Below are 24,626 nucleotides of genomic sequence, written 5' to 3'. Positions count from 1 at the left end.
GGACATGAGGTTTGGAAGGTAGTGGTTAGCTATGGGGGACTATGACTGAAATTCTGATGGGCACGTGGTTTCCATGCCATATATCTAAGGAAACTGGGTGACGGGGCACACTTCCCGCATGTAGGGAAAGGCGAAGAGGATGGGGAAGGGCAGGTGCCGGGGAGGAAAGGGCTACATGTGGTCCAGGGCACACTGGCCCACTGCAAGTTGCTGGGGCCTGTTGTGTGTCTGGAGATTACAAGGACAGCAGAAGGAACGTGCCTTCAGAAGAACATATTCTGATGACCGTGGGAAGATTCTTAGATAATTATGACAGTACTGAGGTGGCTAATGAGAATTTTCATTGAAATATTTACAAGCTAGTCTGGGCACGGTGGTTCACACCTGTAATATCCCAGCACTTTCGGATGCTGAGGCAGGGGGATCACCTGAGGTCAAGAGTTTGAGACCAGCCTGGCCAATGTGGCAAAACCCCATCACTACTAAAAATACAAAAATTAGCCAGGTGTGGTGGCAGGTGCCTGTAATCCCAGTTACTCTGGAGGCTGAGGCAGAAGAATCACTTGAACGTGGGAGGTAGATAGAGGCTGCAGCTAGCTGATATCTCACCAGTGCACTCCAGCCTGGGCGACAGAGCGAGACTCCGTCTCAAAAAAAAAAAAAAAAAAAAAAAAAAAAATTACAAGCGCTAAGACTTTTATATTCTCTGCAAAACTCTCCTCTGCTGTTAGTGGAAAGGATAAAAGTAGCTCATCCATTCTGGAGGGTGATCAGGTGAGACCGTTTCTATATCAAGCGTTGCCTTTATAGAAAAAAACAGTCCACACCTTGAACCTAGGAATTCTACTTAGAGGAACTGGTCCCAAGGAAATCCTCCAAGATGAGAACACAGGTTTCACTCAAAAGGGTAAAAAAATACGTTGTCATTTTTAAAAATTATGTGCAAAGTAAACAGAAACACAGCAATGTTAATGTTATCTCTGGGTGAAGGAATTTTGAGCGATTTTTACTTTCTTCTTTTGTCTTATTTACATTTAAACAGTTTTAAATTTTATAAAGTAGTGGCTTTCTACAGAAAAACAACCCCTGCAGTGTAAGTAATTTAAAATCTTCTGTCAAAGAATTCCATCTTTTAACACGGTTTAGTTGGTTTTCCTTTCTGTTGCCTTTATTTCCCACTGGTTCTTTTCTCTTCTCACCGCCGCCCCCCCCTCGACCGCCGCCCCGCTTCAGGTAGAAATGCAGGAGCGGGAAGTGGGTGAGAAGAGCTGCCTGGCTTTAGATTTACAGAGCGCATCCATCAAAGGTTAAAGCGAGGGCTTGACTGACTCACCCTTTTCCTGCCTCTTCCGCTGGGGGGTCCGCTAAGCTCCCAGGAATCCATGGATGGTACACCTGTGAAGGAGACACACCCTTCTTCGGGGACACGTCTGTCTCATCTCTTGCTTTTCTTCTAATCAAATCCATCGGGTCTCAAACTGTAACGCGCCTTGGAACCCTCCGAGAGTTTGTTAAAGCAGATCTTGGGGGCCTGCCTCCAGTGCTTCTGACTCAGCAGGTCTGAGGTGGGGCTGAGCCCGTGTTCCTAACCAGGTCCCAGGTGATGGCAATGCGGCTGGCCAATCACACACACCCATCCACTTTGAGTGGATCTGAAGGGCTCACACTTTGAGAGTCACAGGTGTAAATCAGTGGAAGGTATTGGCTGCAGAGAAACCAATCATCGTTGGAAGCTCACCCAAATGAATTTTAACCTTTCAGGCAAACAACAGCAAAAACAGTAACAATAATTTTAAAACGTTTGCCTCAATGAGGAAAGCAAAACAGAAAACATTGCTACAGCAGCAAGTGTGCCAGTATCGGGCCTCACCGACCTTTATCTTGGCGAGGCAGGCTGGGTAGAGACTTTCAAAGAGATCCAACACAGAAAAACACACACTAGCCCCCGTCCCTGCAAATAATTCAAAACCAAACAATTCTAACATGTGAGATAAGCATAAGGAAGTCCGGCAAACCGCCGGCACCTGCCATGTTGACGTCTCTTCAAGGCTCCTTTTGAAATACCAACTTCATAAAAAAATTCCTGGCATCCCTGCTTTTCCATCACGCATCCCAGGCATGTTACTGGGTGGCCTATTGGGTAACACAGCCCCGTTCAGAGAGGAAATCTCCACTGTGACTTACACAGCTCCGGAGAGAAATACACGAAGTGTGTATAATTGTTTGCCTGGCCTGAAGTCAGAGTCAGGTTTCTGGTGTCTCGCTTCCTGGACTTGTGAAGGCTGCATCAAGGTCAAAGCCCTCAGCTTAATCTCTGCTCAGTTGCAGTCTAGGCTAGCACAGAGACGCAACCCCTCCTTGCTCCACAGCCCTTCACATAGCGAGAGGCTGCCTTCCTGAGGGGACTGGCTTGCCTGTTGTCTGGTACAAAGCCGGACGGTGTTCGTGTCCCATGGAGAATCTCCTATCAGATTTGGCCAGCAGAACTCACTCCCCACCCAAGCTCCAGCCGGCTGCCCGTTCCGGCTGCTTGAACTTGGGCTGCCCTCTGTGGAGACCCATGAAGGCCGCCTAGGCAGGGAGGCGTGGAGCGGGGGAGAGGTGCCTACAAGATGCATGGGCTGTACAAAGGCTTCTGCAGGGAAATCTGGAATCACAAAGAGGAGGGAAACAGCGCCCCGGCCCGTAGTGTGGCCAGGGCGTACTGACTTCACACCCTGCAGGGCGTTCCCGGGACCTACAGTGTTATCGCTGCATTGTGGACACCTGCCATTTTGCAAGGAAGGAAGCTAGCCATCATCCAGACCTCTCTTCCCAAGAAAGTCCGACTTTCGGGAACAGCCATACTTTTGGGAATCCATCCTCACGATTATCTTGGGAAGGAGACCCTCCTTCCCACTACAGAAGCCGGAAAACTTCTCTCCTTTCCCACCCGGCTTAACCTAGGAATGGCAGCCGGTGTAGGCCTAGCCAGTTGGACAGTCTCAACCAGGGTTCTTGTGGATCAGGGCAGGAAACTGAGGACCGCTGGGAATTTTTATGTTAACTGTAACCACACAAAGCACAGGGCAAGGCTATCTGCCCTATGGTTCCTGGTTCCAAATTCCAGACTTCTGGCCTCCTGTTCATGTCCCCTTCCCCTCCAACCCCTCACCCCCACCCCTTAGCTGAAAATGGCTGGAGAGGGAGTTTCTGTTGCTTGCTACCAAGAAACCTGTCTGAAACAGCAGGGTAAGGTGCTGTGCTCAGAGGGAAAACGTGAGGAATCAAGAAGATGGAACAATTCATACACCCATGGATGAAGAGGACTTTTAAAAACATCATGATGGCTGGGCGCGGTGGCTCACGCCTGTAATCCCAGCACTTTGGGAGGCTCAGGCGGGTGGATCACGAGGTCAGGAGATCGAGACCATCCTGGCTAACAGTGAAACCCCGTCTCTACTAAAAATACAAAAAAATTAGCCAGGTGTGGTGGCGGGCACCTGTAGTCCCAGCTACTGGGGAGGCTGAGGCAGGAGAGTGGTGTGAACCCGGGAGGCGGAGCTTGCAGTGAACCGAGATGGCGCCACTGCACTCCAGCCTGGGCAACAGAGCGAGACTCTGTCTCAAAAAAAACCAAAAACCAAAAAAAAACATCATGGCAATGACTGTGCTCCCCTGGCTTCGGGATGGTCCAATGTTCACCTCGACTTTGCTCTGTGGCCAGCGTGTCAGGCATTGGCAATAAAGAGGCTGGACTGAGGGCTGAGGGGACTTTGGAGTCAGGCTGCCAAGTTCCAGAAAACAGCTGCTGAGCCTTTTGAAGTTAGTATTTCATTACAGACCCAGGTGCAGTTGTCTCTGTCTGTTTGCCCCTAAACGTCTGAGTCAGCGCAAGAGATGGGCAGGGTGGGGAGGGAGTGGAAGGGGCCCGTTGTGTCCTGGTCCTCCACCACGAAGTTCACTTCCCAGGTGGCTGCACTGGAGAAATGGCTCTGCCTTCAGGATGCTGGTGTGCATTCTCCTTGCTGTCCTCATGCTCTTCAGCCTATCAGCAGCAGGTCGCCTGTGCTGAGACAACGGGGCAGGGCCAAGGGGCTGGAGCCAGCTCTCAACCGCTCTTCAGCAGCCTGTGTCTCTCCAGCCTGTGTCTCTCCTGCAGATGGCTAAGATGGGAGAGCGGATGGGACGGGGAGGGTGGGGCCCCATCTCTGGAAGATGCCAGTGTGTGACGGACCTGAGACAAATATAGGCCATCACATGGCAGGACATGCCCTGCGTTTCATAGCCTAAATCCCAAAGCCAAAGGGATTCTGTGCATGGTTTTGTTTTGATATCATGGGACAAGACTCCCTCCTCAGCTCCCCGGACGACCTGCCGTGCGGGAGGCACAGGGCGAGTTGAGCGTGGCAGTTCTGGGAGTGTGTCCTCTACACCCTAATACGTCCTGCCTCTGTGCAGCCTTTATTGTGTCTCTGAAGGAAGCTACACCCGGTGGACACAGCAGAAGCCCCTTGGCCTACAGTGACGTGCTGTCCGAGTCGGAGGGGTGGTGGTTGAGGGAAAAACAGGGAAAGGTGACCCCGGACCATCCCAGACGCCACGGGGCACTTCATGGAGGCTTGGGAGGCTGTGGCTGCCCCGGTGTGTCTCTGGGCCTTGGTTTGAAGGAGGCCCCAGGACCGTGCCTACCAATTCCTGAGGCTGGGGGAGGCAGCATTCTTCATTCTTCCCCTGCCCCATGCTACTCCCCAGCCAGATAATTGTGTCCATAGATTGAACACCTCTTAAACCAGGAGAAGTATGGTCCTGCCCACCAGGGGAGCACAGACCCTGTGAGTGTGTGAACTCCACGGTGTGTGTCAGGGCTCCGGGCGGAAGACCCGCAGACGAGCAGGCCCGTTGGAGACCAGAGGCCATGGCTCGGGATCCAGATGGCGGTGGAGGGGGGGTCTCAAAATCTGCCAGAGCCCGGGCAGCAGCGTGGGATAGGGAGCCGGCGAGCGTGCTGTTACAGACCACATGGGACCCCTATTCCCTGGAGACAGGAGCGAAGGAGAAGGCAAGCTTACAGACGGTGCCAAGGGTCTGCGTTGAGATGATGAACAGACAAGAAAATCATGGCTGGAGGAGGCAGGGGTGGAATCCCAGCTGCGGGTGGGGCTGCAGCTGTGTGTAGCAGGGGCTGCTCTGACGGTCACATTTATGGACCTACTTGGTCCTCTCAGCCCCACGACCAAGGTGCCATAGTGTTCTCCTCTTACCAATGAGCCGCGCAAATGTTACATCCTTGCCCAAGGTCACACGGCTAACAGGTAGCAGGAGGCAGGAGGCAGGATTTAGACTCAGCCTGTCCAGCTTGAGAATCTGTGTTCTAACAGCCCCTCTCTAAGCACACTTTTGGAGACGTGTGTGAGTTTCCTGTCATAACAAATCACCACAAACTAGGTGGTTTCAAGCAGCAGAAATTAATCCTTGAACAGATCTGGAGGCCAGAAGTCTGAAGCCGTGGTGTCCACAGGGTCATGCCCTCTCCAAATGCTCTAGGGGAGGGTGCTTGCCGCCTCTTTCAGGTTCTGGTGGCTCCAGGTGACCCCCCAGCACGTGGCTGTGTCACTCCAATCCCTGCCTCCATCTTCACACAGTTTTCTCCCTGAGTCTCTGTGTCTCAAATCTCCTTCTTTCTCCAATTTTGGATTTAGTGCCCACCCTAAATCCAGAAGGATCACATCCCAAGATCCTTAACTTACTTACATCCACAAAGACCCTATTTCCAAATAAGGAAGGTCACATTCACAGAACCAAGGATTAAGGACCTGGATGCATCTGCTGGGTGACACAATCCAACTGCTTACAGGGGGTTTATTTATTAAGTTTTTTGGGGAAAGAAAACATGAGCTGTGGTAAACAGAGGAGGGACTGAGATCGAGAGAATAGGTCCAAGGGTTTGCACAGGAGATTTGGGGCCACAGGCTGAAGTGAAAGGATGGTGAGAATAAGCATGAACTTGGAGCCATATGGAGTGGAGAAGAACTATCAGGTTCTTCTCTGAAAGAACCTGATCTGAAAGAACCCTCCAGATCTTCAGGGAAGAGGGTTCTCTTGAGAATGAGGGGGGCTGGGGGAGGAGGACCCACAGGGAAATGGGATTGTCAATCAGATGGGACTGGAATGACCCACAGAAGTGGAAATGCTCAGCTGAGGTAGAAAAGCATGAGTTTCTACTATGGCCAATCTGTCCCAAAGGAAAAACATAATTTCCCGCTGGTCCATGACATTTTGGAAATTCTTCATATAGAACCGTCTATTCTCTACATCTGCCTGGAGAAGACAGGACCATGTACCGGGGTGAGGGTGCTTTCCAACTCTGCAGAGACTGGTGTTCTAACACAAAGCATGTGTGAATTTCATCTCAATGAATTATTTAAAGCAAAATCAACCTGAAGATTAATAACTGTTTTGCTACTGATTGGTAGCCTTGCTGTGCAAACATCCTTTTTTTTCCCCTGCGTTTTCTTTAACCCTCATTTCTCCTTTCTGGAAAATGGGAATAATAATATTTTTGTGGGGATGGAAGGAGATCTTATGTATTAAATGCCTGATAAGCTTTCATACACTTGTAATGGTAAGATTTGTTTGTTTTTTCTCCCAGGCCTAGCAGTATTCAATAAATATCTGTGGGAATTAAATAGCTTAAGTTGATGTGAGAGGATGGTCTATTGGGGTTCCTGCAGGAGACGGGTGGCTCTCAGAGGGCACATGGGCTGTGTTCCCCCAGAATTCATGTGTTGAAAGCCTGGCCCTCCGTGTGATGGTATTAGCAGGTGAGGACTTTAGGGGAGTGACTGGGGTGAGATCAGGCCAGGAAGGTAGGGGCCCCATGATGGAATCGGAACAGGAAAGTGCCTGACACTTTACCCCCACACACTGAAGACAGGCAGTAAGGAGGCTGCTGTGTACTCTCCAGGGATGGAGCCCTGACGGGGAACCGAATCGGCACCTTGATCTTGTATGATTGATCTTGTGCTGCCTCCAGAACTGGGAGCAGGAAAGGTCTCTTGGTGAAGTCACCCAGCCCATGGTATTTTACTGGAGCAGCACAAGCTCCCTAAGACAGAGGGTTTCCCTGGAAAGGACTTAAGAGAGGGACTCTTGATCAAGGTGTGTGTGATGGTTAACACTGAGTGTCAACTTGATTGGATTGAAGGATACAAAGTATTGATCCTGGGTGTGTCTGTGAGGCTGTTGACAAAGGAGATTCACATTTGAGTCAGCGGACTGGGAAAGGCAGACCCTCCCTCAGTCTGGGTGGGCACCATCTAATCAGCTACCTGCTCAGCTCAAATATAAGCAGGCAGAAAAATGTGAAAAGAGAGACTGGCCTAGCCTCCCAGCCGACCTCTTTCTCCCGTGCTGGATGCTTCCTGGATGATCCCTTGAACATCGGACTCTGCGTTCTTACAGTTTGGAACTGGGACTGTCTCTCCTTACTCCTCAGCCTGCAGATGGCCTATTGTGGGACCTTGTGATCACGTGAGTTCCTACTTAATAAACTCCCCTTTATCGATATATCTATTCCATTAGTTCTGGTCCTCTAGAGAACCTGTCTCATACAGTGGGTAGAGTTAAGAGAAACACAAGTGAATGGCGAGGCCCAGAGAGAACAGCCAAGTGGGTGTCACTGCACTGGAACCAGTCTGATGGGGCCCGGGGGGAGATGAGCAGCAGAAGCCTCCTCCCAAGAGCTGCAGCGTCGATCCAGGAACCACAACCCGCGGCAGCCGGAGCTGCAGGGAAGGGACAGCCCCCATACTAGGCCTGGCCAGGAGGGACAGGGCAGAACCCATGCCCTGGAAGTTCGCTCTCTCCTCGTCCTCCCGTCTCCTTTGCTGGTACCACTCTGTTGGTCAAACTGGACCAGAGGTCAGGGGGCCCTGAGAGAAGCAGCATGTTGGGTCAGCCTTCCGAGGCAGAGAGGAAGAGAGGGGCCTGGGAGGGACAACGGAAGAAAGACCTACACAGAAGCCCCTCTCAGACCTACTGAGGGCTAAGGATGGGCTGCCGGTGGATGCACGAACGTCCTCTTCCTCTGTGCTTCCTCCACCTCCTTCTACACTCACAACACTGAACATGGACAGAGGCATCCAGGTGATGCTAAATCATTGCTGCCACTTGAGTGGACTCTGCTGTGCTCAGAGCTGCACCTGTGCCCCGGTCAGTAGGAACTGAAATTTCTAGGAACTGTGCGCTCACCCCCACACATCTTGCAGGCCTGCTCCTCGGTCAAGGGTGGCCCAGAGGGACAGGTTTTTGCTGTTTTTCACGTCCTGGTGACCAGTCTTTCTTGTCTCTGCTGATCACAGGCGGAGCTACAACATAATTAGTAGGTGGAGTTGCCTCGGAAAACATTCCTGTTGTCAATTTTATTTTTTAAAGCTGGGAAATCAATGTCTCTGGGTGACTCCTGTGGTGTCCCTTGCGCTCTTCAGTCGACTCAAAACTCGCCATCTTTTTTAAGTGACTCAAGAAATTATGTGGGCCAGCTGCACAGGCATACCCCAAAACTCCAGTCTCGACAGTGTTGCTGGAGCCATTTTTTTTTTTTTTTTTTTTTTTTTTTTTTTTTTTTTTTTTTTTTGAGATGGAGTTTCACTCTTTCGCCTAGGCTGGAGTGCAGTGGTGCGATCTTGGCTCACTGCAACCTCTGTCTCCCGGGTTCAAGTGATTCCCCTCCCTCAGAGCCTCAGCCTCCCGAGTAGCTGGGATTACAACCGATGCCCGGCTACACATTTTTGTACTTTTAGTAGAGACGGGGTCCACCCATGTTGGCAGCTCGGTCTCCGAGCCTTCCTTGACCTCACCTCCGGCCTCGTCAAGCAGTGCTTGGGATTACAGGTTGAGCCACTGCACGCCGGCCGCTGGACCTATTTTAACAACTCAGATTTGTGAAGGTCTCCTAAATGAAAATCTCAAAAAAAAAAAAAAAAAAAAGATCGTGAAATATTTCCCCAGAAATATCCTCTTAAGCAGAAATCCCCACGTCTCTGGTTTGACTTTTGTATACCTCCTAAGTATTAGAGCATCAACTTCTTTGTCCATCTGCCAAAGAAGAGAATCTGCTCCATCCATGATGAAATGTAAAGCCTGCAGATGCATACATCTCTTGAAAACAGGTGAAAGAAAGGCCAGGCAGCCGTACTCAGACCACTGAACTCAACGAGCCCTGTGCTTCCTGGGCTCTTAATCTAAATAAGAAACATACCGAAAGCCATAAAAGCTATGGGCCTTTCTTTGAAATCTCAATTAAAACCAACACAAAACAAGAATGCTGAATGTCCCTATCCAGGACCATCTCTCAGGAATAAAATTTTTAAAACTCAGTAACTTGAATTAGAACCACTTCCCTCCACCCGCGTCTACAATTCTCCTGCCGTTTACTGAAAAATAAATAAATCTTACAGACTGGGAAGGATAGGCTGAGAGAGAACACAGTAACATCTACCATCTCAAAACCGTTTTTCAAATCTTTTCAGTCTTGGCGAAATGCCAAAACATGTTTTGACATGATTCTTCCCCCACTAATTTATAACCTATGTGTATCTGCAAGGAAATTTAATCCTTGTGTTTCTGATGCCTTTACACTTAACTCATCAAATGTTACTGTGGAAGAGCCATTTGATGTGAAGGGGCCTTAGAGCCTTTTTTATGAGGCCTTTTAAACCTGTTCCCCTTAGAAACAGGAAGCCAGGTTTTTCCAGGAGTAAACAAACTCAGCCCACAAAAAGTGTCCCTCGTCCGCCTGGAGACCAGATCCGGAGTCCTCCAGTGGCTCCCAAACTGTGAGCACGTTTGACAAAATTGCTGCCCAGTAGCCTCTTTCAAGGAGAAGTTCCTCTGGTTAAAAATCAGCGTGCCGCAAAAGGCAGGGACAGGTTCACGGTGGCAGGAAGGAGTTAATTACTCTATCTAGAATCAACTTCTGTTGCCATTTTATGAGAAAACAAAAGATGGGGCGTCTGGGGCAGGAGATGAAAGGAGGCCGTTTCCGCTCTTTCTCTTTGTGGATTTAGGGGCACCCTGTCCCAGGTGGTAAGAGAGGCCACAGGGTCCTGTCCCCTTCTCTGATTGAGAGGCAGGGACTCACTTCCCTCTCCTTGAAGTTAGGCGGGCTACGTGACTGCTTTGTCAAAAGAGCATGGTGGTAATCCCAGCACTTTGGGAGGCCAAGGAGGGAGGATGGCTTGAACCCAGGAGTTCAAGACCCCATCTCTACTAAAAATTTTAAAAATGAGTTGGGTATGGTGGCACATGCTTGTAGTCACAGCTACTCGGGAGGCTAAGCTGGGAGGATCCCTGAGCCTGGGAGGTTGGGGCTGCCTGGTGCAGTGGTTCATGCCTGTAATCCCACCACTTCGGAAGACTGAGGCAGGGGGATCACTTGAGCCCAGGAGTTTGAGACCAGTCTGGGCAACATAGGGAGGTCCCATCTCTACACAAAATGTTTAAAAATTAGCTGGGCATGGAGGCTCAGGAGAGTGAGTTGGGTAGGATCACTTGAGCCCAGGAGTCAGTGAGCTCTGATCACATCACAGCACTGTATACCCTGGACAGCAAAGCAAGACTCTGTTGAAGAAAGAAAAGAAAGAGAGAGAGAGAGAGAGAGAAAGAAAGGAAGGAAGGAAGGAAGGAAGGAAGGAAGGAAGGAAGGAAGGAAAGAAGGAACAGCGTGGCAGTAGGCACCCTGGCCAGCCCCATTGTCTGTCTCTTAAAGAATGCTCTGGGCAGAGCCAATTGTGGTGTAAGAAGTTTAACTATTCTGAGCCAGCCATGCTGTGGGGAAGCCCAAGCCACAGCAGCGTGAGGAGGCCCAAGAGGAGGCCCCACCATGTGCGGTTTGCGGGAAGAGAGAGACCAAGGGGCAGCGAGACGCCAGGTTTGTGAGTGAAATGAAAAGCAGAAGTGGATCCCCAGCCCCAGCCACCCCAGCCATTGCCAAGGTGGCCAGAGACAAATGACCCAGCCGATTCCTGACAACATTCCTGACTTGCCAAATTGTGAGTCGAATATGAATAAAAGGGTCATTTTAAGAACCTAAGTTTTGAGGTGTTTCACTGTGGAATAACAAAGAACCCGAACACCCGGGCGAATCCACTCCCCTCCCCTGGCTGGTCTCCTCCCTAGTGAGGCAGCTGCTTTTGTGACAATTACATTCCTGTCTCAGTTGGTTGCAAGTAAGAGAAAACCCCACGGAACTGTCTCTAAAAGTAATTTATAGACTGAAAAGCGCAGGAGAGATTTTATCCAGGCACTGTTTGCTTCGAGGCGTGTAATGTCTCCATGGCTTAGCATTGGAGTTTCTGAAAATAGCCCCACTCCAAGTGTTGACCTTCTCCTGGGATCGGGGCCCTTGAAATAGTAAGCATGGCAGAGGCCCTTTGAACCCTACATCCTGTGCTGCATGACCCAGAGGAAGAGAGCGTGTCCGTGCCCACCCGTGCCTGAGCCTCACACTGACTGGGTGGGTTTCGGTCAATGCCCACCTTTGTGGATATCTCAATGAGGTCAGCCAGTGGAGACGGGGTGAGGACCGCATTCCCCAGCTGCATGGATCCCCAAAGAGAAAAGGGGTGAAATGAATACTAGGATAGCGATCTGCACATGCCCACTCATGAAACAGACACCATTTTAATGCTTGCTCCGGAATAAGCAGATACTGCAAAGTCTGCCAGCCTTACTTTCTTTCCCTATTTTTTTTTTTTTTTTTTTTTTTGAGACGAAGTCTCACTCTGTCACCCAGGCTGGAGTGCAATGGTGTGATCTCAGCTCACTGCAACCTCTGCCTCCTGGGTTCAAGCAATTATCCTGCCTCAGCCTCCTGAATAACTGGGATTACAGGTGCCCACCACCATGCCCGGCTAATTTTTGTATTTTTAGTAGAGACGGGGTTTCACCATATTGGTCAGGCTGGTCTGAAACTCCTGACCCCAAGTTATCTGCCCACTCAGGCTCCCAAAGTGCTGGGATTACAGGCAAGAGCTACTGCGCCTGGCCTTCCTTTCCCTCCCTTTCCCCTTCCCTTCCCTTCCCAGGCCTCCCATCCCCTCCTCTCCCCTCCCCCTTCCTTTCCCTCCTCTCCTCCTTTTCTTTCTTTTTATTTTTTTGGGACAGGGTCTCACTATGTTGTCCAGGCTTGCCTTATTTAGGAATTATATAACTTGCTTTGTTTAGTAACCACAGGGTAATATTTGAAATGTTTTACAACTGATTTGGCACACAGGCGTGGACAAATTCAAAAACACGCCAGACAAAACAAAACTGGAAGGGCTGCCCTGGTCTGTCCTGTCTGAAAATTAGCCTGCTTAGCAAGGCCATGTGGCCATTATCCCATGTTAATAACATGGTTCTACATAATTACTTTAATGACTACATGTTACTCTATTTTAAGGATTTTCCATAATTGGCTTGAACAGTGAGCTTACTGATATATATTTAGACTGTTCCCAATTTTCAATACAACATTTATTTGGAAGTGGAATTCCTGGGTCAAAGGACATGTACACTGCAAAGGGCACTAGGTACATGTCACAGTTGTTCTCCAGGAAGGGTGAGCTACCTTATGGTTCCACTCATGTGATACAGGGAGTCCATTTCTCCATGCCTGAGCAAAATCCAGGTATTATTAGCTTTTAAAAAAAAAAAGTACCAACTTGGCCAGGCACGGTGGCTCACACCTGTAATCCTAGCACTTTGGCAGGCCGAGGCGGGCAGATCACTTGAGCTCAGGAGTTCAAAAGCAGCCTGGCCAACATGGTGAAACCCCGTCTCTACTGAAAATACAAACAAATTAGCAGGGCACGGTGGCGGACGCCTGTAATCCCAGCTACCTGGGAGGCTGAGGCAGGAGAATTGCTTGAATTGGGGAGACAGAGGTTGCAGTGAGCTGAGATCACGTCACTGCACTCCAGCCTGAGCGACAGAGCGAGACTCTGTCTCAAAACAAAAAAAAAGGACAGACCTGTTAGGCACAAATAATCACGTTTTTATACATGCACACTTGGATTATTAGAAGTGAGGTTAAATAACTTTCCACGGGTATGTGGGTCACTAGTATTTCTTCTGATTTGAATTGTTCTACTCGTAGACCCAGACAAGAAACCCTAGTTTTTGTCTTTTAATTTTGTTTATGGAGATTTTGCATTTTTATTTTTAATTAACTGATTTCTTACATTACAGAATTTTACATTTTTATGTGTGAAATGATTTTTTAAAAAATGGCTTTAGCTTTGATGTCATGCTAAGAAGACATTTTCCTGGTAAGTTTATAAAAAATATTTACCAGTATTTTCTTTCTATTGAATGAAAATTTTAGATAACATTTTCTCCCTAATTACTGTATTATTTTTATGTTTAAATGTTTTATCAATCCAACATGTATTTTGGTGAAAGGTATGAGGTGAGGGTGGAATATTACTTTCCCCACATCTAAACTAAGCCTCAACAGTATTGACGGAGTAATCCATTCTTTCTTATTTATTTGAAATTCACTTGAGACTCTTCCTGGATTTTCTATTTTGTTCTATTATTAGTTTGGCTGTTTTAACACTTGGCCCAGGCTGTCTTAGTTACTGCAGACTCACGGTGCACTTCACTGATAGATTATGTCCTTTCTTATCCCCGTTCCAGGGTTTTTGCCTTGACTACTGCTCAAATTTTATGGATTTAATATCATTTTGTGGAGTTCCACAGACATACGTATTTTAAAGTTGCAACTGCATTATGTTTAGGAATTAACTTGGGGATAATTGACATATTTACAGGAACCTGACGTGAACTTCCAATTATTTGAGCCGATTATTTATGCTTGTCAGAACATCTTCACATTGTCTTCCAAAAGGCTTGCACACCCCCTATGTTAATTTCTAGATAGTTTGTGCTTGTTGTAGGCATTGCATATGTGATCTTAAATTTTCTTAGTATTTTCAACTGGTTACTGCTGGCGCATGAGGATGCTATTGATTTTTATAGCCATGTTTTGTCCTGGTCTCCTTATGAAAAGCTCATCAATTCTATTTCCAGCTAAGTCGCTTTTCAATGACAACAGCTGCAAATAATGACAGTCTCCAGTGGTTTTTCCTTTTTCTTTCCTCTTCTTCTTGGACTTCAGGGTGAATCATGTTCGGGGTAGTGACTGGTAATCATAGATAGCCTTGTTTTGTCCCTGGTTTTAATAAAAAATGCCTTTAGTGTCCCATTATCTTGTATAACATTTGCTGAGGGTGTCTAATGATCCCACTCCTTGTTAGACGCTTCCTGGAGAATTGTCTCTACTTGGGCACATTCTTCCTTGGCAAGAATTGAGACCATGGTAAGCACATTCAGGGGACAGCCAGCCAGATGAAACCAAGTTATTTGGGCAACAGTTTTAAGAATAAAAAGAAAGATCTAGGGAGCACATATTACTCACTGGATCCCATGAGAGTTGGCAGGTGGGGTGGTCTGTGCCTTCTAGGAAAATATACCTGATATAGCACATTAGTCCTGGGCATCGCAAAACCCTACTGTGCATACAAATCACTGGGGCTCTTGCTAAAAGGCAGCTCCTGAGTCAGTAGATCTGGGTGGGATCCCCAAATTCTGCATTTGTAAAAAGCTCCCATACATAAGGGGCTTTCCCGTGGAAAAAGAAGTAGACTTGCTCTGTGAAGGTCTATGTGGTAAAAGTAGAGATAATAATAGGAAACAGTCACAAGGAAGCAAATTTTAACTCAACATAAGAAATTGTTTTAATTGACAGCTAGTCCACTATAGGACACCCAGGAAGTGATGCCCAAGACGTGTCCACATAATTACAGCCATGAATAAGTGGGGCTGTTCTGAACTTCATGTGGGTGGCCAAATACATTCTTCACTCAAAGGGGTCAGGAGAATCAGAAGCATCGACATCACCTGGGAATGTATTACAAATGCAGAATCTGGGGTCCTACCCAGACCTACAGAATCAGAAGCTGCCTTTTAGCAAGAGCCTCAGTGATTTGTGTTCATAGTAGGGTTTGAGACACCAGGGACTAGTTTGCTCTATCAGGTGTATTTTCCTAAGAGGCACAGAACACCCCACCTGCCACTTTCAGGGGATCCAGGCAGTGTTGGTTACTTGGCATAACAAGAATCCTGGCGGTGCAGTCGTTTAATGAGTGCTCACGAGGCTGGCTCTGTCTTGCTTACCTGCCATCTCAGAATTTTGGCTTTAATGTTGGGCGTATTGCCTCATGGTCACGAAATGGTTGCAACAGCTCCATATGTGATTCTCACACACCACATTATGTGCAGAAAAATAAGAACAGGTTTCCTCATCATTTTTTTATCATGAAGCAAAATCTTTTTTAGAACCTTCCTTCACTCCCACACGCACACCCCCATTTTTTAAATCTCACCAGGAAAGCTCCCCTCACATCTCACTGACCAGACCGAGTGACATGCATACCCCCGACCCAGAGGGATTATTTTACCTGATTTTATTTTCCCTTGGCTCATCCCCTGGGACATGTGTGAAGATTTTGTCTTGGAAAGAATAGAGCCTTTAGAAGGTAGAGGTGAGTTAAAATAAAATCCTACATTTCCAACTTCATTTGATGCTTCCTTTCTATTGTATGGTTTTTTGCTCTGATGCCCTCTGTTTACTCAAGAGATAAGATTCAGCTCAAAACATTGCTGTAGGATTTTTTTTTTTTTTAAATGGTCACAATCATGACTACCATGGAAGAATGTCAAATGTTATACTTGGCCTTGTTCTCTTGTTCTCGTTGCCTTTGTTCTGTCCACTTAGACCTGAGTCATCATGATAGCAAATCAGAATCACCACTTCTTCCTATCTCATGTTCTTTTTGCCCTGTGTCATGTGTGGAAAAGCAAGTTGGCACTTACATTCCTAATACATAAAGTCCCTTGGAAGGAAGAAAAAAAAAAAGTTTTGCTGACCTAAAATGCTTCTGAATTTAGTTCAAATTTGAGCCTTCTGCTGTGATCCTGGAAGCCAAAGAAACCGAGGTGATATTGACCCAAGTTCAATAAGACTATTTCAGATGAGCTGCAGGAAGAGAGGCAGTTCGCAAACGAATGATCTTATTCAGAGCCAACAACATCCAAGTGTTTTATGAGAAGCAAAAATAGTGCAGGGAGAGTGCGGGAGGTAAACAGGTGCTGCTGCCCTGGGGGCAAGGGTGGAATGGGGAGGGCTGGGGAGGGGAAGAGCTGCACCACCCCACGAGCTTGTCAATTCTGATCAAAGTCAACACCTGCAGCTCCCGATCACCATCGCCCCCTCGGAAAACGGGTACGGATTCATCATGTCAGGGTGGATTACTTTGTAGTTCTGCCTAAAATACTTAAAACATTGTGAGGACAGGTTGTGGATTTTTTAAAGTGCAAATATTCCCTAAAATGCCATGAAGTGCATCCTTTGAGGACATCTGTTGCAAAAGACCACCTGGGAACATCCCATCCTGTCTACAGAACCCCTGAAGCCCCCAGGGTCTGGGAAGGAGATGGGTGTGTGGCAAGGGTTGCTGTTATGAACCCCTTCCTATAAACCAAAGGCCCTGGGAGGGCAGCCTGGTACCAAACAATGTATATAAAAACAGAGACATTCAGAAAGTCTTAGAACAACAAAGCGACACGCGCAGACTTTGGGGAAGTCTGGATGGGCTGCGGACATTGTGTGGGATCCAACAGAGTCATTTTCCTAGGAGTGTCCCCAGTTATGACAGCTCACCTCAGCAGCTGAAACTTATTCTTTCAGATTTCAAACGTCTCCTTCCCTCCTCCCTCCAGCTTGGCCTTATCACTCTTAATAAAACATTAAAAACACCCCACACCATGCTGCCTGCGCGCGTTTCGCGAGCTTCCCTGAAGTCTGACCATTTTTCTGCATTTCCATATTACAGCCATCTTTATCCATTTGCGTATAGAGGTGTCCGTGCATGAGGTCTGATTTCCTGGGAAGTCAGCTATGATGCTATTGTGTTCAAAGGGAAAGACAGAGAATATTTTTCACTGCTGTAGAGTCTCTGTGCCTGCCTTTTAAACTTGAAAGATCAGTGGGTTTTCTGTGGAACCTGAACATAGTATTGGAAAAAGTGTTTCTGTAAGAAAAAAACTCATTTTTTTTTAAAGAGCGCTACTCATTAGCTTACAGGATTTAACTTTATTTGTGGGGAGGGACAAAAAACATAAAAATAGATCACTTTATTGAGCATTTGCTCTGCGCCAAGCAGCCTTCCAAGTACTTTACACAAATGGTTTCATTTCATCTCATACCATGTCTCCTAGGGCTGTTGTGAGGAGTAGACGAATTAATAAACACAGAGAACTTAAAGCAATTGAGCATGTAATACTTGTTCAGTAAGCGAGAGCTATTCGTGAGTGACAGTCCAGTGAGATAGGTAACATTATCACGCCCATTTTACAGATGAAGAAACAGAGGCAGGAAAGTTCTGGTTTCTTGCTCAAGGTGAAGCAATGTGTAAGTGGTTGAGTCAAACTAAAAACCAGCTCATAGAGAAGGCAAGATATAGTTCAGTCTTAAATGAGGTTTATATCTGCACATGCTTTAAGTGTAAGATGCCGGTCTGCACTCCAATCTGTTACCATTTTCTATGTGTCTTTCTCCTCCTTCTGAGAAAATAATCTAGAATGTAGGATAATATCTATGGCCTCAAGAATACTTCTTGATTTTTCTCTTCTGTTTCTCTGTCTTGAAGCAGCATCTCCAAAGATGCTAGTGGAGAATTTAAAACTATGAGCTCTTAGAGCTGATTTTAATTTTGCTCAGGTCGCCCAAGGGTTAAGTTAACGATCTAGAGGCTGAGTTACCATGGGCAGGAGTGGATGGATCCTCCTAACTCACTCCTGTAAGACGCTTGCTGCATTTCCCCTTAGCGCTATCTGGATCACAGTTGTCATGGGCAGGAGTGGATGGATCCTCCTAACTCACTCCTGTAAGACGCTTGCTGCATTTCCCCTTAGCGCTATCTGGATCACGTATTTTGACGTTGGATAAGGCCATTTACATAATCTCCTCTGCCAATCCTCTTATAGTAAAAATGGGCACCCGGCGCCCAGGTGGTTAAGGGACTGCTCCCAGTCACAGCTCCCCTTGCAACCTCCTCTTTGTTCACCTGGCCCTGAGGTCTGCCCTTCTCTCTCCTCTGTCCCTGGAGAGACCTACTTGCCACCAAAGTCAGAAACGGTGTGGTCCTCCCTGACCATTCCTTCTTATTCCCTCTCTACATAAAACCTAATCCTGGTTCTACCTTCTAAGGACCTCTCCATCCACCTGCTTCCCCCCAACCCCACTGCTAGCACCCTCCCGACTGCTGCAAAAATGCAGGTTGCCGCAGCCTTCTCCCTTGGGCTCCCCTACACTGGCCAAGTGGCCTTTGCTCTTTGCCATGCAACCTTGTTCCCCTTTTGCTTGGAATAAAGGTGCAGCAGTGCTGCTGTGAGGATGAAATGATTTAGTCAAGTCCTGAGAAACCAGAGAGGTGGGAAAGCCTGGTGGTCAGAGGTGCAGGTCTGGAGCCCCACAGTCCAGGTGTGCATGCCAGACTCTCTACTTGCTGCCTGTGTGACCTTGGGTAAGTGACACAAATTCTCTGTGCTCCGAATTCCTCGTCTGTGATATTATGAGCATGAGAGTAGTACCACCGAAGTTTGTCAGAGGATTGAATGAATGCATGTAAAGTGGTCAGCTATCCTTCATTCACTCATTTATTCAACAATTGCTTACTGAATTGGGGGTTCCAGAACTGTTATCAGACCACCCAGTTCCTGTTCTGGGTCTCTTGTCATGTGACCCTAGGAATTTACTTAACCTCTGTGTGTCAGGGTCTTCACATGTAAATCCGGGCTGATGACAGTACCTCCCTGAATGCGTTGTGAGGATTCACTGAGATAGTCCCAGTAACCTGTTCAGCACACGGCAAGCGCTCTCAGGGCTGTGCTGCTACAATTACTATTATCACAGCCATTGCTATCATTGTAGTTACTCTTACTACGTCCAAAGCCCTCTGCAAGGTGTGGGCTTACATAGGGGATCACGAGCCAGACCCAGTCTGGGTCCTGATGGAGTTTTTGATTCTGTTGATAACTTCTCTTGCCTTCTACGTGACCCTGCAGCTTCCCCTTGCTATGACCTCACACAGGCTGCATCTTCTGCTTTGTATATGCATTTAGAGGACCTGTGGAAATACATCCACTTTGAGGACTGACGCTTCACAGAAGCACATATAAGATGTGCCATGCGAGTCTCTCCTGTCCACCGCAAAACCACAGACCAGGTGGCAGCCCTATTTCTCAGCCTTAGCATGTGGTGGGTGGGGAATGGCTGGAGGCTGGAGGAAGGAAGGGAGGGATGAATGGGTGTAGATCTTGGACAATCTCCTTCTTTGGGCTTCTATGACTCCACCACTGCCATCCAAAACAGGCTGCCATTTTTCGAAAACTAAGGCCGCGGGGCATGGATGCTGAGAAATCTCCAAATTAATGCTATCAATAATTCCTTTGGAAACCCTGCACTGAGCTAAAGAGAATCTAAGGACTAGTGATTTGCCTGCCTTTCTTTCTTTCCTTTCTTTCTTTTTCTTTCTTTCTTTCTCTTTCTTTCTTTCTTTCTTTCTCTTTCTCTCTTTCTTCTTTCTTTTCTATTTTCTTTCTTTTCTTTTCTTTTTTCTTCAGCTTTCTGACTTTTAGGCCTTGATGCTTCTCCTAAAATTCACTGTTTGTATGTGAGGCAAGGTCAGATTTCAGCTTAGCAGACAGAGAGAGAGAGAGAGAGAGAGAGGACCTTGGAGTGTTTTGCTTGGAAGTTCTACAGCTGCTACTTGCACTGCTCACTGTTAAACTTACCCAGCTGCACCCAACCCAACCACATGTCACAATCCCTTCACATTCGTAAGCAAGATCAGTCATTTCTGGGATGGATCCACAGTGAGATCCATTCAGGGCTACATAACAACAAAGGCTCTTAGTTATGTTGTTGAATATGTCTTTCCTTGGGGCCACATTTTCAAGCCTACATACCTGAGCATGGGCAGGTCTGAAGCTGCTGTAGTCCAGGTATTGTAGAACCAAATGTCTCTGGGTTATATCCAGCCTTGTGGCTTGCAGCAGCATCCGGACAGCGTTACCCTTCTGGACTTTTTGAAAGTTCTATTCCAAATACTTTATTTTATTTTCCCTAAGAGTGACAAAAAGGAAACGCTATACACACACATGCACAGAGACATCGATATTTCTGTGTAGTCTTTTGGGGGACTAGGTGAAAGCAGTCAACAAAGAAATTTGTATTTGGGGGCATTTCTAAAGCTTTTCCACATTCTTTTTTAATGCACTGAAAGCTCTTTGGAATTTTGCATTCATTTACTTTGCCTACCTAGCTGGGGTTTCCCAAACCACCGATCTGCCCGCTCCTGTGCCCTGCAAATATTCACGGCCACGTGCAGTAGCCCCCCAAAACCAATGTAAGTCTGTTTCCAGCCCTAGTGTTGATGGGTGAGCTTATGTTTACCAGGTTGAATTTCTGAACACCCTCTTCAGAAAACAGACTGCACTGGCTCCAGGCTCCCCTCATTGTTGGTAAGCGTGTCATCCAAGCTCCAAGTTCTCCAGAGTTCCTTGTTTAACTTGGAGCTGGACAAAAGCATGGCCCCAGGGGCAGCTTGGCTTGCTTTATATTAATAGAGTCCTCACCACAGTAGGACTGTACTGTGCCCTTGCTTCCTTCTGGCTGGAACTTGAGTGTACTGTGCCTTTGACCAGCAGACCTGGGCCAGTTCTTTACAGCTACCCAGTTCTAACAGCAAACCCTGGAGAAGAACCGAGTACCATGAAGTTCCAAAGCTGCTTAACTTCCTCTTAAGGATTCACCACCCTGAGCAGGTATTTTATCCCGTCCAGGTCTATAATCTGTTTTGTAAATGTCTTCATGGTTCAGAGTCACTGCAAAGCCAGCACACTTCAAGCTGATGTATACAGCTCTGTCTAGGTACCATTTGAGGCTAGCAGGTCAATTGAATACAAATGATTTAATTCTCCTAATTGGTTAGCTCTACTCTCTGAATATATTAAAACAGGCTAATCCAGGCTCATGAGTGGGTCCATGTTTAGTGGTGAGGCTCTCCTTGGTGACTTGTGTCTACAACTAAGCCCTCATGTCCAGCTACCAACAGTCACAGAAACGACTTCCAACTTCACACATTGCCTGCCTGCCTTTCCTCTGAAACTCACAAGTGAATCATTCTTCCAATCTTGGAATCCTCTGATCTGCAATTTTATATAGATAACTAACCAGTACTCTCTGGCTAGAAGCACACGCCCAGAATTTGCTTAAAAAGCAAAGGGAGAAAGTGTCCTGTATTCTCTCCACACACAGAGAAGGGAAACCTCACCATGAGCCGGGGACTAGCAGCAAACTAAAGAACATATTTTATTTTTAATAAAATAGTGGAGCATGAAAAATATCATATATTACAAATACATACAAGCAGAAACCACTCTTTGTTGGCACTGTGAAGAGAATACACTAGACAAAGTTTGTCTCTGCCAACCTAGTGCTTCCTGATCTATTCATGGAAATCATTTGTTTAACAATAGAAAGAGTCAATAAGCCCTTTGGGTAACTTTTGAGTGATCCTTCTCCCTCTTCCCCCCTTTCCACAAATCAGAGTCCAAACGCCTGTAACATTGGCTTGGTTTCCATGAAAAAGCCACAAAATGTAGCACTGAAGGGTCTCTGAGGACCGCGCCTCTTAGTTCTTTTGTTAGATTTCTTTTGTTGTCCTCATATACAGCAAAATACTTGTTTCTCTTTTTATTTTCAAGGAAAGAGAAAAAAAATGTATTGCACATCATTTGAATTCACAAATGTGAGGTTTGATGGAGGTTTCTGTCTTGCAGAGACACTACCGGTGAAGGCCGGAGTCTGTTTTAAGCGACTCCAAGTCCACTGGGGTGTGAGGCGGCCCCAGGTCCCATCTTTCCTCTGCAGGGATACCGCCCAGCACTGTGGCCTTCCTGGGGGTGGGCCCTGGGGATGGCTCATTTGTTAACCCAGGGGAGGCTCTTGAATTTGCAAAGCAGTTATCCGTTCTCTTATTTGTAAATGAGTAGCAAAGCCAACTCAAATACACAGATGTATATTTACGGAGGGCTCTAAACAAAAGTTTTCTTCTGAGGGCTGAATCAACAACTTTACCACAAATTAGTTACACAAGAGGCTACTTCACTGGGGGCACTTCCCTTCGCTGGAAAAAAACAAAACAAAACAGAACAAAATCCTTTAAGTACATTTTTCCTTTCAGTGTATCACAGCATCCTGAATTTCAGGGTAAACACTTTTTTATGTATTTCTCTTTTGCTTTTATAAAAAAAAAAAGAAAAAGAAAAGAAAAAAAAAACAACCAAGAAAAACACGTCTTAGCTCCGGGCCCCCCTGTGCCCTTCCCTCTAGCCCTGTTCACACGCAGGTGGGCGGCTGGGCAGGGATCTCATATTTCCCGTGGTGAGTTTTCTGGGGGTGCTGGGCTTTTTTGTAAATCCCACCGCTGGTGATCACGCTGGCCGGTTTTCTCCGGCTCTTCTTCTTCAACCTACGGCTGCACACCTGCTGCCAGGACTGCAGAGTCTTGGAGGTCCAAATCCACATCCCGCTGGTGATCCCCACGACCAGCAGCATGAAGATTTTCACCATGAAGATCTCCACGGCGGGGATGGAGGCGGCCATCAGGCAGTCCAGCGTTTTAGTCTGGTTGTTCATTTTGCACTTGTGCTGCGCCGCCAGGATCTTCCAGTAATCCATGTTGAGGCGTTCGTAAAAGTAGCAAGCGATCACACAGGTGGCCGGCACGGTGTACAGCACAGAGAAGAGCCCGATACGCACCATCAGCTTCTCCAGCTTGTCCGTGTTCTCGCCACCCGTCTTCATCACCCTCCGGATGTGGAACAGGGCCACGAAGCCCGAGAGGATGAAGGACGTGCCGATGACCAGGTAGCAGGCCAGGGGGATGAGCACGAAGCCGGTGAGTGCGTTGACGTCCATGCTGCCCACGTAGCAGACCCCGGTGAGCTCGTCCCCCGCCACCCTGCGCATGACCAGGATCAGGATGGTCTTCACCGCCGGGATGGCCCAGGCTGCCAGGTGGAAGTAGCTGCTGTTGGCTTCGATGGCCTCGTGGCCCCACTTCTTGCCGGCGGCCAGGAACCAGGTGAGGGTGAGGACCACCCACCACAGCGAGCTGGCCATGCCGAAGTAGTAGAGGACCAGGAAGACCAGCGTGCAGCCAGTGCTCTCCAGCCCCTCCTGGATGACATAAAGCTGGCCGCTGTCCCGGTCGCAGGCGATGCTCTCGGCGCCGGCGAAGAGGCGGATGAGGTAGCCCACGGAGTAGACGCAGTAGCACATGGAGAGGAAGATGATAGGGCGCTCGGGGTAGCGGAAGCGGGCCGGGTCGATGAGGAAGGTGAGCACGGTGAAGGCGCTGGAGAAGAAGCACAGCACGGCCCAGATGGCCAGCCAGACCACGGCGAAGCGCTTGTCCTCGCGGCTCCAGTACACGTCCACGCCGGGCGTGCAGAGCGGCGCGCACGACGCGCTCTTCTCCACGTGGTGGAACTTGCCCGGGTTGTCGCAGCCGCCGCGCCCGGGCCCCCCGTCCTTCAGCGGGTGCTCCTGCGCGCTGTGGGGCCGCTGCGGCCGGAACAGCGGCGGGAACAGGCCTGAGCCCCGGGTGGGTTCGTCCGAGCCGTTGTTGGGCGCCTCCATGCACAGATAGTTGGGGTCGTTCTTGTTGGGGAGTTTCCGGCAGTCCAGGGAGTCGGGCCAATTGAAGTTGAACTGCTCCATGATCGGGGAGCACTTCAGCCGGGCCTGCTCGCACATGACCCGGCAGGCGGGGATGGGGGTGGAGACCTGCTCGGTGCACATCGGCGCGTACAGCGAGCACAGGAAGAAGCGGAGGTGGCCGTGGCAGCCGTACTCCACCAGCGGCGCGAACTCGTGCAGTTGGATGGCCGCCTCGCGCTGGTTCTCGTGGCCCATCAGGTTGGGCATGCGAGTCATGTTGTAGCCGATGTCCTTGCACATCGGGATCTCGATGGGCTGGCATTTGCCGTCTCCCGGGCGCTCCATGTCCATGGAGCTGATGGCGGCGCACGAGCCCATCACCTGCAGGACCAGCCACAGGCGGGGGCCCGGGCGCTGCATGCTGGCGTCGGACGTGTCCTCGCGGGGAGCTCCGCGCCCCTCAGCGCCGCCGCTCCCGGGCACGGGCTGCTGCTAGCCCCCGCTCTCTACCCCTGCTCGGGCCCCCGCCCATGCCCGCCCCGCCTGGCCCGAGCGCTGCGCACAGAGCCCCGGCTCGGCTCTCCGCGCCCGGCGTCCGCCTAGTTGGGGGCCGCGGCGGAGAGCAGCAAAGTTTGCAAACAATACCGGGAAGCGAGAGAAGCCCCCGGAGCTCCCGGCGCAGCGGCCCGGCGCAAGCTCCAACTCACGGCCGCGGCAAACTTCGGCCTCTTCTTGGAGCGCCCAGGTGGCGCGTCTGGAGCGGGCGGGCGGCGCGGGCGCACCGAGGCCGGGCCAGCTCGCGGCGCCTCGG

At 48.6% G+C, this 24,626-nt stretch overlaps 1 protein-coding gene across 1 annotated transcript; it reads right to left on the bottom strand.

Moving 5' to 3' along the window:
- Nucleotides 1-21,436: 21,436 nt before the first annotated feature.
- FZD10 (frizzled class receptor 10) lies at nucleotides 21,437-24,615 on the bottom strand. Its single transcript, XM_017867547.1, has one exon. It carries the CDS (start codon nucleotides 24,233-24,235, stop codon nucleotides 22,490-22,492), a length of 1,746 nt encoding a protein of 581 aa, XP_017723036.1. The 5' UTR covers nucleotides 24,236-24,615; the 3' UTR covers nucleotides 21,437-22,489.
- Between the last annotated feature and the right edge of the window lie 11 nt (nucleotides 24,616-24,626).

This window comes from Rhinopithecus bieti, unplaced genomic scaffold (assembly GCF_001698545.2).
Source record: "Rhinopithecus bieti isolate Rb0 unplaced genomic scaffold, ASM169854v2 scaffold_3615, whole genome shotgun sequence".
Classification (NCBI taxonomy): Eukaryota; Metazoa; Chordata; class Mammalia; order Primates; family Cercopithecidae; genus Rhinopithecus; species Rhinopithecus bieti.
The sequence above is the reverse complement of the archived record's forward strand: the minus strand, read 5'-3'. Positions and strand labels throughout refer to the sequence as shown.